The sequence below is a fragment of the Orbicella franksi genome, chromosome 4, assembly GCF_964199315.1.
Source record: "Orbicella franksi chromosome 4, jaOrbFran1.1, whole genome shotgun sequence".
NCBI classification, from domain to species: domain Eukaryota; kingdom Metazoa; phylum Cnidaria; class Anthozoa; order Scleractinia; family Merulinidae; genus Orbicella; species Orbicella franksi.
Genome location: NC_138148.1, coordinates 23,181,845 through 23,194,800, shown reverse-complemented (window position 1 = coordinate 23,194,800; position 12,956 = coordinate 23,181,845). Strand labels below are relative to the sequence as shown.

The 12,956-nt window shown below is 38.1% G+C and overlaps 2 protein-coding genes across 5 annotated transcripts in view; one reads left to right on the top strand and one right to left on the bottom strand.

The window, feature by feature from the left end:
* Window positions 1-9,348, top strand: part of LOC145484947 (scavenger receptor cysteine-rich domain-containing protein DMBT1-like) — a 132,194-nt gene extending 122,846 nt beyond the window's left edge. The window contains exon 14 of one of the 2 annotated variants that reach the window (XM_081463567.1): window positions 6,768-9,348. In XM_081463567.1, the coding sequence (XP_081319693.1) occupies window positions 6,768-6,927 (160 nt within the window). In that variant the 3' untranslated portion in view covers window positions 6,928-9,348. The remainder of the gene's footprint in view (window positions 1-6,767) is intronic. The other variant, XM_081463566.1, reaches the window with a different exon arrangement.
* Window positions 1-12,956, bottom strand: part of LOC145484989 (interleukin-1 receptor-associated kinase 4-like) — a 212,542-nt gene that overhangs the window by 189,996 nt on the left and 9,590 nt on the right. The gene's annotated exons all lie outside the window — the stretch shown is intronic.

The window sequence follows — 12,956 nt, the reverse complement described above, 5'->3', positions numbered from 1 at the left end:
CACGGAGTTTAGCGAGCGCCACATGTCCTTAGGATTCTCAGCTGACTCAATAAGATTTTTGTAGTGCAATGCCTCCGCTGATTTTATCTTCCTGTTCGTAAAGTTTTTCAATCTATGATACTCATTCCACTGTTCCTGATTGCCAGATCTCCTAGCAACTCTTAATGCATAGTCTCTTTCAGCCATCAGTTCTTTAAGATCATTAGTGATCCAAGGTTTAGAAGCAGGTTTTGATCTAATTCTCTTTAAAGGAGCATGCTGGCTTGTAACATCAACAAAAAGATTATTCCAGGTGACTACAGCATCATTAAAATCGTCAAAAGACTCTATAACACTCCAGGAACGCTAGCAATGTTAGTGACATCATTTAATTCATTATTTGCTAAGTTTTCGGAACGCGTTGTTTCTGTGCAGTTATCTTTTGCTGGGATCTCAGACGAAGTTTCTGTGCAGATAGAGTGAACATATGCAAGTTTATTTAAGCGAATGCTAACTTAGCACTTGTAAAATTAAAAACACAGATGTTAACAGCAGTTTTTTGCTGTTGTCTTATTTTACTTAGACAGGTTTTCCAATAAAGTCAGGTAATACAATCTCAGGATATTTTCAAGTCGATTACTTTAGAAGTAATCGTAAACGAAGAATTTTCACGAGTAAAATTTTGCATTGCATTAAGTCAAAACTCAACTTTTCGAACAATAAATTAGCAATTGACCGCACAAGCAGCAGCATGTCTGTGTCTGTGAATAATATTCAAGCTTATATTTCCGTGCGAACTGGTTTGTTGTTTACATAAAACTGAAACTTGAAACTCATGCAACAGGGAAGAAATTGGTCACGTGCTAGGCAACCAGTTAAAAAGTTGAACCGATTGTTCAATCCTTTCTTCGAATTTTGTGTAAAATTGAAAAGGTTTTTTATATAAAGTAATTTGAAATGGTCCGGACCTTTGCTATAAATTCGCCTTGAATGAGAGAGTTCAATTTTTACAAGTGTTAAACATTGTTGTTTACAAATCACCTGTACTACGATAATAAGCTTATAGTTAATTGGGTCTTTGAAAATATTTCACTCTTCACTGAACATGAATAACAATCGTTCGTTGCCTTCTTTTTTTGAGCAACAAATCGAGAACATTTTGTCTATACAAAATATTTTGAAATGTTTCGACTCTATACATGAAATCGCCTTGAACAAGAGAGTTCGATATTTGCACGTGTTAAACATCGCTTAATCATATTTAAAAATCTTGACACTACGATAATAAACTTAACTGGGTGTTGAAAAGATTTCACTCTTCACTGAGCATGAAGTTAGCCATTCAACATTCCGAAAAGAAATGGTTAAATGACTACTTACCTCTTGACTTTTTCTCAGTCGGAGGTCGAACAGGAAAATATTGCGCGATCGTTCTTTTGCCAGTAGCAATTGCAATTCTGGGAGATTTCAAGATGGGTTTTCATGTAGACCGTCAATCAATTTTCCTTTTGCATTGAATCATGGAGTGATACATGAGCAGTGTCAAGGAAGGAATAAGACAAGGAGATTTTCTTTTTTTTAAATGAATTTCAGTTTTATTTTTGGGAAGGCACATGCAGAAATCAAAGAAAAGCAACTTGCATTCAAGTTTTATCCACAAAAGCCGCATTGAAAGCCCAGAGTTGAACAGCCAGGCAAAGTTGTGCTCACAGGTGGTCAATCTGCCCGGTGCCCAGCCCTTAATGAATCCACTGACAATGTATAATAAAACAGTTATGAGATTCGGTTTTTAGTGATATCCAAAATAATCAAGGTCTCGGTTAGTGTTATCAGCCTTCAGCTTCGGCTGATAACACTTACCTCAACCTTGATTATTCTAGATATCATAAAAACCTCATCCAATAATAACTATTGTTTATAATGACTAAATTATACATATAAACTTACCATATTTGTAGAGCATGGTATAATTCCTGAATGATATACTAATAATATACAGATTTAGGCCAGCTTAAAAGCGTAGCTCCTGTTCCGGGTTGTTCAGAGCCCCACAAGCTAACCCAGGAAAAGGAAGAATTTTGATTTGAGTTTTCAACTTTGCAGTGAGGTTTTCTGTATATTGTTTGGCCTCCTGTTTTGAGTTTTAATAATCACCATATACACAAACCAAAGCAGCAAAAAACATTTGTGGAGAAGAAAAAGTTATAATTCGGTCAACTTTTAATCCTGGGTTAGCGTTAACTGCCTTCCGAACAATCCTGCCCTGTTTTCAACAAGTTAACCTCACATGAGCCCGCAATCCAATCGAAAATCAGCACTTGGTCAGCGGTCAACTTCAAAAACAAGTGTGACCTCGATGAGCTGTAAACTTGAGCCCGCGATATGGTCCCATAATACTGGTCAGCGAATACCTTGTTTTGACAGATGTCATTTGATCATAACATGGATGTCCAATATCAAAGAAGTTTACGGTAAAGCAAGGGTGCATATCTCTGTCAACCTATTATTTGGAGTATGGCCGCCATGTTGTGCGACTCCGTCGCCGTCACCGTCGTGCGTACGCGCCCACGATCAATACCGCTAGCCAGGATAACCATGAGAAAATCAACCCATGGGTTTCCTTTTCTTTCCTATATGAGTATGGGCCTCCGCTTAGCGGCCCTTCGGGCTGCCGGAGCTCCGCTATTATGGCTAACAAGCCAATGAAAACTCAAATTGTATTATGCAATGATCCAGTTTTAAATAAAACTGATTTTATATATGGCTTAACAAATTTAAATAAGACCTACATCATATTAATATATGGTCAACAATGTGAATTAAAACAATAGCAAAGAAATCTTTGTCTAAATCTCCAAATATAATAAGCTTACTTTTGGAACAATGTGATTATGATTTCTAAGTGCAGTAAACAAATGCAAATCAGCTCTACTATGGTAATTTATTTCACTTTTGAATATCTAATTTGGACAAAGAGAAAAGGTGACAGTTCATATTCAAACTGAGGCGAAGAAGCATACTATACTCAAAAGCGTAAAAATATATTCCGCAAATCGACGGCTTTACAGTCAACTGATCGTTGAATGACCTCTTCCATGACTTACAAGTAAACAAGTAATTCCACTATTTCCATCCAAATGTAAAGCGATGAAATATATTACCCTCTTGTTTCCAAAAGTCTTGAGAAGGGGTCTGTAATTTATATTGTTTTCAAACTCAAGCGGCACTGTCTTTGAATTTGTGGTCACCGATGGAGACATTTTCATTTTCTGACGGTTCAAAAAAATGAGTATTGGCTTTTAAAAGTACAGTGGCTCCTGTGGAACCCTCACTGGACACATGCCAAGTCTGTCCTAGCATTCACAAGGAACTTTACTCCCGTTGTCTCAATTTGTCGACATGCATGAACACGTGAAAGTGAAACATCAATTCCAATGGGTTTCGTTATTTGTACTTGATCCTCCATAGTAAAAAAGATGGCGACTGGTACATTAACCCACAGTTCTTAGCGCACGACAACTTTAAAAACGTTTATAAAAACGTACAGAAACGTTATAAAATCTTCAAACCCAGGCTACTCAATGTCCTTTGTACAGGGACAAATCTCATAAACATTTGGCTTTCTTAGTGCCTTATAGGCTGTGTTAGGTTCGCAAGGCATTGTGGTAAAATGTACAGCCGCCATATTTTTTCCTACGGTGGATTACGAAGCTAGATTTTCAACACGGATTAGAAATGATAAGATGCAGAACTCAAGACCAAGCTCAAAATGAAAACTAAAAGCAGGGGAAACTAGAGACCACACTTACAACCGAAATGGCTGACTCAGACTAGTGCGCCAAACAACACAAGACCACACGACAGGCGCTGACTCTCGCAGACAAATAAATAAAACATAGGCACGCAAGACGTGCAAGAGTTATTTGTTTTGTGAAGTCTCGGAGATAAGAGCATTCATGGAACTGTTAACAATAAAGATTTGGTTAATTTGACAAGTTTTTTGGTTGCGATGTACAGCAAGAAAGAAACTGGAAATTTATGATGTACATACGATGTTACATCGGTAATGGTAAGATAGCTAAATAGTAAGCCATAAAATGTTTGACTGAACAAACAACAGTAATCTGACACGTCTCCAGATTAATGTAGATACCATCTTATTTTTTCTTTGATTCGTGCTTTGATAAAAACCCACACTGTAATTGGTGTGACACGTGCATATGCATAACTCCCTCACTCACCAATCACATAGCCCTTCCAACCCCCAAGAGGAATTTTTGCTCAAAAATACTCAAGAGACCTTTTCGCATTTTATACGAGTCGTAAGTTTACCCTTTTTACACAACACAACAACACTACTTCACCGAAAATAGAAAGAAAGAGAAAAACACCTCTCTGACGCATTGAAAGTCTGATTTAATTAAATTGCACTTTAACTTGGTGCCACGCAGTCTTCAAAGAACATTTGAGCAGTTTTGATACCTTTTACCTTTAAAAATATCAGACTGAAAAGAATGTCATAAAATGCCCATCAAATAAAAATAAACTGCTACTGCAGAGACGTAAAAACCGTCCAGAAATGAAAGCTTTTTTTGTTTAATATCCCGTGAACAATAGCCGATAACTTGTCAGCTCTAATTGAATTTACTCCAATATAAAAAACAAAAGTGTTAAGTTACCATTTGTAACTAAAGATAGCAAACATCTCGTGGGAAAGAGTGGTGACGATTCGTCAGCTCTAATTGAATTTACTCCCGTGTGAAAAACAAGTGTCAAATTACCCTTTGTAACTAAAAAATAAAAATGTCTCGATGTATTTACATGCAACAAGAACAAAACAATCGTCAGCTGCACTTACTATTGTAAACGTTAGAACTGTCTCTAAATAGTCTCGTTTCTAAAACATATCCTAAGAACTAGAAGCGACGATTCGTGACCTCTAATTGAATTTGCTCCTTGTGAAAAACAAAAGTATCAAGTTACCTTTGTAGCTAAAAATAAAAATACCTCGTTACATTTGCATACTACTAACTCACGAACTGTTTCAAACCTCAAGGCTCATCTCGTTCGTAACTAAAATCGTCAGCCTAACCCACAGAAAATGTCGAAGTAAGCCCAATATATGAATACTTCCTCCTCTTTTATAGAAGAATAAATATGGCCGTTCTAAACTGTGTCGGGATCAAATCTTCTCACATACCATTTACCTTTACAACAAGAAATCTGATTGGCTGCTTATAGTAGATCCAATCTGATCCGTGTGACATACATACATCTCTCACTCTCTCACTCACTCATCCACTGACCCGTACATAACATACCCGACGTGCCGACTAAGAGGTATTTTTTTTGCAAAAAAAAACAACTAAATAAATAAATAAGTCGGATCATGACATAGTGTGGCGACACACTTCGAGTAAGCCACACAAAAATGCAGTAAAAGACTCAGAGGCATAACCACGAAACAAAACACAACTGCATAGTAAGAAAGGGCAAATGCAACAGAAAACGGAAAAAGGAAAACTTGTATATAATTTTTTCACTGAGTTTAAGGAACAGATTGTCTGAACAGTAGAAATTTATTTCGCATCTTTACACGCGACCTTTTGAGACTCAATAATGGACATACGTAATCTGTTTTTGGTTCAAAGTGTTTCGCATATAGCGTGGGGAATGTCACGTTTTTTTTAAAATATGGAATCTTTTTTTGTTATAAAAAGCAGTTTATAATTTTCTTTTTAACAAAAAAAGTTAAATAACGTCCCAGTTTGCTTGAGCTTCTTGTTACAGCTTTGGTTAAATATTGATACCGTTTAAAAGTAATTAAGAAACAAAGAAATCCATTTTTTTCGATTCTAGCAGTGCTTTTGACGGCCAATGGATTAAAACGATTGAAAAATAAAGAATTCATAATGGTAGTACGCTGTGATACAATAACTGCTTCGTCCTTGACTGGAGTGAGGTGCCCATCAGAGTAGGTGCCCATGATGTTAAGAGCCTATGTAGAGCACTCGAAAATCAGAACGCGGCCCAAACATTAACCCGTATAGCAGGTGTTTCCGTCGTAGAGTGTGAACAAGTGAAGTCTGCTCACGCGAAACTAGGGGCAAGAGCAAAAAAAAAGACGGAATTGGAGGTAACTTTGTCAATATTTTTGCTCTAGACCCAATTTTCGCATGGCCAGAATGTTGAGTGTTTGAACAAGAGCGCTTGCTACTACCGCTTGCTATGCAAGCTACCTAAACATCAAGCACCGCACTCTTATTTCAAGCTCTTCGCCCACGAAGCTCAACAGCGTATAGAAACAAGCAAGGAATATATTTCGTTTCACTTCTACAATACCAGTGAGAATTGAATCAGGCAAAGGCCTTTGCATTCAGATTTAGCTCTGCTAGAGCTTTTTATTCATTGCGTGACAGATTATCTAAAATCCCGGACAAAAGTATTTAGGACACTTAGGCTGGATCACTTATCCCCACCCTCCCCCAATCAATGTTGAAAAATATTACGTTTGTTTCGAGAAAAAAGAAAAAAATTACCTGATTATCGACATTGTAAGTGGGGGGACGGGAGAACTTGCTTGGTGTCCCAATAGTTTTGTCCGGGATTGTAAGTCATTGAATTAATTATGTGCTGTTTTTGTCTCCAGGTGAACGCCTTTTATCGGAGTTTTGTACTTTGGTTGTGTTTATAGTCTGAGGTGGCAAAACATAATGTTATTTAAAAACCCAATGGTACCAGATCTGTTTCGTGAAGTAGCTCAACATACCTTTGATATTACCATGCAGGTACGGAAGAGCAGTGAGTGTCCGAGCTAGTAGACAGATGCCCAGCAGCTATAGTGATCAGAGCTACGTGGCACTAAATACTGAAGCATATGACGACTCCCTTGATGATGCTGCCTTGCTCCGCCCTCAACCTGATGAGGACCAAGACTTGATGTCTTAATCGCCCATTACCAGGGTACTTTTTACCTGTCTTCCTCGTATGATAAGAGAGGAGAACCGTTTTTCTTCCTTGACCTAACCAATCCGCGAGAGGAGAGCCTGCTGACAGGCTATTGTATTTCACATTTACCCCCAATATTTACCTGGCATATCATTATAACTAGTCGACAGCTATATAGATTCCATAATATTTCATAGTTTTTTTTATATAAATGTTGGCTGTAAGCGTAAGAAAAATATAGTGCTTAGCCAAGTACTGTGGAATTTTTCCACTGAAAGAAAGTATAGAGTAAATTGCCTCTTGCTAGGAGTGCTTTAGCCTTGTAGTCAAAAGTCTGCTTCCTTTGTATGACAAGTGACAAGAGTCCTTTTTTTCTCCTTCCCTTTGGTTCCCTAATCTCACAGAGGAGAACCTCCTGACAGGCTATATATGCCACATTTACCAGACTTATCATGATAGAACCAGTCAATAACTATGTTGATCCTATGAGATTTTTTTTAATTTTGCTAAATGCTGTCTGTTAGCCTAAAAAATCTTAATACTAGGGAGCTTAAGCGAACCACCACGACGACGGCAACGAGAACGTCACCAAACAAAGGTTTAATGAGCAAAACAATAGCTGTGCACGTGCGTTATAAATCGTACATTCCTTTGCCGTCCTCTGGAAAACAACAACGTGAAATGACCAAGTTTTGCGTCGTCTACGGAACGTGGACGACGACGGCTAATTTTTCGTATTTCCATTTGGAATTGAACGCCGTCGTTGCATATTTAGCTTAAGGACGTCTTTAGAGCCATTGGCGTACCGAACAGATCTGGACAATCGCGAATTTCGCTTGTAAAATATAAATTCATTTTTTACCAGGCGTCCTCTGCGTCGTCGTCGTCGTCGTTGCTTAAGCTCCCTACTGGGTAATAGCAGTGGACACTTTCTACAAAGAGGGCATGTTAACTGTTGTATACTTACTGTTTTTTGTTTGTTTGTTTTGAAAAAAGGGGACCTACTGCAATCTACCATTTTCATATTCTCGGTATTGGACTGGAACTAGCTTGCAATGGAGGCTCATACGGGGGAATATCATTAAAAAGAGATTAATGTCATTTGCATTTGAAAAAGACTCCCTGCATTAGCCTCAGTTGCAAGCTAGTTCCAGTCTAATACCGAGAATACGCAAATGGTCTGCTCCGAGACAATTATGCATGGGAAAATTTACTTTTTCTATTCCTTCGTTGCACCGTGTAATGTTTTCTGGTGACATCTCTATTGCTATTTCTTACATGTCAGCTTTCGGATGCTAGGTTTCAATAAGAGTTCTCTCATAGAAATAGCTACGACTTTTCAAAGCTGATGTAACTAGATAACGACTATTAGTCAACGGTTGGTAATCACATGATTTTCAGTGCATTTTCAAGTAAACAAGATCTGTTAGATCTTATAACCGCGCTTTTAAAATTTAACTGTTTTCTTAGCACTACAGTCGTAATGCAGTGCACATTCGAAAGTAGTCCTTGATTATTCATTGATTACTGTAGACACCACATCACTTGATCAACACAAACTGTACTATTGCACCATCAGTCGTACTCGTAGCCATTGTGAAATTTCCGTTGACGTAATGTTCTTAATATGGAACTTACTTCGGAATATGTATGGGCATGAACGATACGAACGCAACAATAATAACACTATTAAAAGTCATGATTAAATTTAATTCGTGTTTTCCATGAGTAAAGGGCTAGCAAAGTAGTCACACGAGTCATATAATTCAAGACTTCCGTTATCCACGGCTACCTTTAGTACGGTGGTTATTTCCATTCCAATGACGTAGTCCTTGCATGTCCTGACATGTTCTTTGCCTGGCTTGCAAATATTTAATTTTCCTTCTAATCACCAAACTCACTGCGATGAAACAGCCAAAGAATTTACTTCATTTGCCTAAAACCACAAGAAATACTCGCAAAATTGAAAATAAATTGATGCCCGTCGCTTCTGCCAAAATAAACTTGCAAAGTAAACACGACCTTATTCGTCACGTAACGAAAGTGAAAGCTGCAACGTCAGCGCATTCCATGGCTGACATAATGCCTTTTTTAGCGTATTTATTATTTCCCTCCGAATCCAACGCTTCGATAAAACCAAAAGAAAATATATTTTACTCAAAGTAAAGAAAATAATATGCGTAACATTGTCCTTGTATTAATGTTTTAACAGCTTTTGGCGAGTAAACATCACAGGTTGCATCATTCAAAAGTTGGCCGAGTGGAAGTTTGGGTCTGGTCACCGACAAAACTAGAAAAAACAAGAAGATCTGTTAGATCTTAAAACCGCGCTTTTAAAATTTAACTGTTTTCTTAGCAGTACAGTCGCAACGCAGTGCACATTCGAAAGTAATCCTTGATGATTCATTGATTACTGTAGACATCACATCACTTGATCAACACAGCTGTACTATTCCACCATCAGTCGTAGCCGTTGCGAAATCTCCGATGACGTAATAGTGTTAATCTGGAACTTTCTTTGGGATATGTATGGGCATGAAGATACGAGCACTATTAACAACAGCTTTCTTTCTTAAAAGTCAAGTTTAAATTTAATTTTTTCCTTGAGTAAAGGGCTAGCAAAGAAGTCACACGAGTCACATAATTCAAGAATTGCGCTATCGACGGCTATCTTTAGTACGGTGGTTATTTCCCTACCAAAGACGTAATCCTTGCATGTCCTGACATGTTCTTTGCTTAGCTTGCAAATATTTCATTTTCCTTCCGATCTATGATCTCGCTGCGATGAAAGAGCCAAAGAATTTACTTCATTTGCCTAAAACCACAAGAAATACTCGCAAACTTGCAAATAAATTAATGACCGTCGCTTCTGGCGAAATAAACTTGCAAAGTAAACACGATCTTATTTGTCACGTAGCGAAAGTGAAACCTGCAACGTCAGCGCATTCCATGGCTGACGTAATACCTTTTTTTAGCGTATTTATTATTCCCTTTGAATCCAACGCTTCGATAAAACCAAAAGAAAATATATTTTACCCACAACAAAGGAAACAATATCCGTAAAATTATCCGTGTATTAGTGTTTTAACAGCTTCTGGCGGAAAAAACATCACACGTTGCGTGACTCGGAATTTCGTCGAGCGGAGGTCTACGTCTGGTCGCCGACAAAAAAAAATAATAACAAGAAGATCTCTTAGATCTTATAACCGCGCTTTTAAAATTTAACAGTTTTCTTAGCACTACAGTCGCAACGCAGTGTACATTCCAAAGCAATCCTTGATGATTCATTGATTACTGTAGACACCACATTACTTGATCAACACAAACTGTATTATTGCACCATCAGTCGTAATCGGTGTGAAATCTCCGATGACGTAATAGTCTTAATCTGGAACTTTCTTCGGGATATGTATGGGCATGAAGATACGAAAACTATTAACAACAGCTTTCTTTCTTAAAAATCACGATTAAATTAAATTGTTTTTTCCCTTGAGTAAAGGGCTAGCAAAGAAGTCACACAAGTCACATAATTCAAGAATTGCGTTATCCACGGCTATCTTTAGTACGGTGGTTATTTCCCTACCAATGACGTAATCCTTGCACGTTCCGACAAGTTCGTTGCTTGGCTTGCAAATGTTTAATTTTCCTTCCGATCTATGAACTCGCTGCGATGAAACCGCCAAAGAATTTACTTCATTTGCCCAAAACCACAAGAAATACTCGCAAAATTACAAATAAATTAATGAACGTCGCTTCTCGCGAAATCAACTTGCAAAATAAACACGATCTTATTTGTCAGGTAGCGAAAGTGAAAGCTGCAACGTCAACGCATTCCATGGCTGACGTAATACCTTTTTTAGCGTGTTTATTATTCCCTTCAAATCCGACGCTTTGATAAAACGAAAAGAAAATATATTTTTTCCACAAAAAAGAAAACAATATCCGTAAACTTGTCCGTCTATTTATGTTTTAACAGCTTCTGCCGCGAAAACATCACACGTTGCGTGACTCAAAATTTGGCCAAGCGGAGGTCTGCGTCTGGTCACCGACAAAAAAACAAGATCTGTTAGATCTTATAACCGCGCGTTTAAAATTTAACTGTTTTCTTAGCACTACAGTCGCAACGCAGTGCATATTCCAAAGCAATCTTTGATGATTCATTGATTACTGTAGACATCACAGCACTTGATCAACACAAACTCTATTATCGCACCATCAGTCGTAGCCGTTGTGACATCTCCGATGACGTAATAGTCTTAATCTGGAACTTTCTTCGGGATATGTATGGGCATGAAGATACGAACACTATTACAAACCGCTTTCTTTCTTTACAGTCACGATTAAATTTAATTGTTTTTTCCCTTGAGTTAAGAGTTAGCAAAGAAGTCACACGAGTCACATAATTCAAGAATTGCCTTATCTACGGCTATCTTTAGTACGGTGGTTATTTCCCTACCAATGACGTAATCTTTGCACGTTCTGACACGTTCTTTGCTTGGCTTGCAAATATTTAATTTTCCTCCGATCTATGAACTGGCTGTGATGAAACAGTCAAAGGATTTACTTCATTTGCGTAAAACCACAAGAAATACTCACAAAATTACAAATAAATTAATGACCGTCGCTTCTGCCGACATAAACTTGCAAAGTAAACACGATCGTATTTGTCACGTAGCGAAAGTGAAAGCTGCAACGTCAGCGCATTCCATGGCTGACGTACTACCTTTTTTCAGCGTATTTATTATTCCCTTTAAATCCAACGCTTTGATAAAACGAAAAGAAAAAATATTTTACCCACAAAAAAGAAAACAATATCGGTAAAATTGTCCGTGTATTTATGTTTTAACACCTGGCAGAAAAAAATCACATGTTGCGTGACTCAAAGTTTGGCCGAGCGGAGGTCTGCGTCTGGTCACCGACAAAAAAAAAAACAAGAAGATCTGTTAGATCTTATAACCGCGCTTTTAAAATTTAACTGTTTTCTTAGCACTACAGTCGCAGCGCAGTGTACATTCCAAAGCAATCCTTGATGATTCATTGATTACTGTAGACACCACATTACTTGATCAACACAAACTGTATTATTGCACCATCAGTCGTAACCGGTGTGAAATCTCCGATGACGTAATAGTCTTAATCTGGAACTTTCTTCGGGATATGTATGGGCATGAAGATACGAAAACTATTAACAACAGCTTTCTTTCTTAAAAATCACGATTAAATTAAATTGTTTTTTCCCTTGAGTAAAGGGCTAGCAAAGAAGTCACACAAGTCACATAATTCAAGAATTGCGTTATCCACGGCTATCTTTAGTACGGTGGTTATTTCCCTACCAGTGACGTAATCCTTGCACGTTCTGACAAGTTCGTTGCTTGGCTTGCAAATATTTAATTTTCCTTCCGATCTATGAACTCGCTGCGATGAAACAGCCAAAGAATTTACTTCATTTGCCTAAAACCACAAGAAATACTCGCAAAATTACAAATAAATTAATGAACGTCGCTTCTGGCGAAATAAACTTGCAAAGTAAACACGATCTTATTTGTCACGTAGCGAAAGTGAAAGCTGCAACGTCGACACATTCCATGACTGACGTAATACCTTTTTTCAGCGTGTTTATTATTCCCTTTAAATCCGACGCTTTGATAAAACGAAAAGAAAACATATTTTTTCCACAAAAAAGAAAACAATATCCGTAAAATTGTCCGTGTATTTATGTTTTAACAGCTTCTGCCGCAAAAACATCACACGTTGCGCGACTCAAAATTTGGCCGAGCGGAGGTCTGCGTCTGGTCACCGACAAAAAAAAATAAATAAACCGCGGGTAAACCTAGAACCGCGCTCGGCCCATGGCCGCGCGGTTAAAAAAATAAACCAGGGGTAAACCTAGAACCGCGCTCGGCCCATGGCCGCGCGGTTAAAAAAAATAATAAACCCCGGGTAAACTTAGAACCGCGCTCGGCTCATGGCCGCGCGGTTAATAAACCACGGGTAAACCTAGAACCGCGCTCGGCCCATGGCCGCGCGGT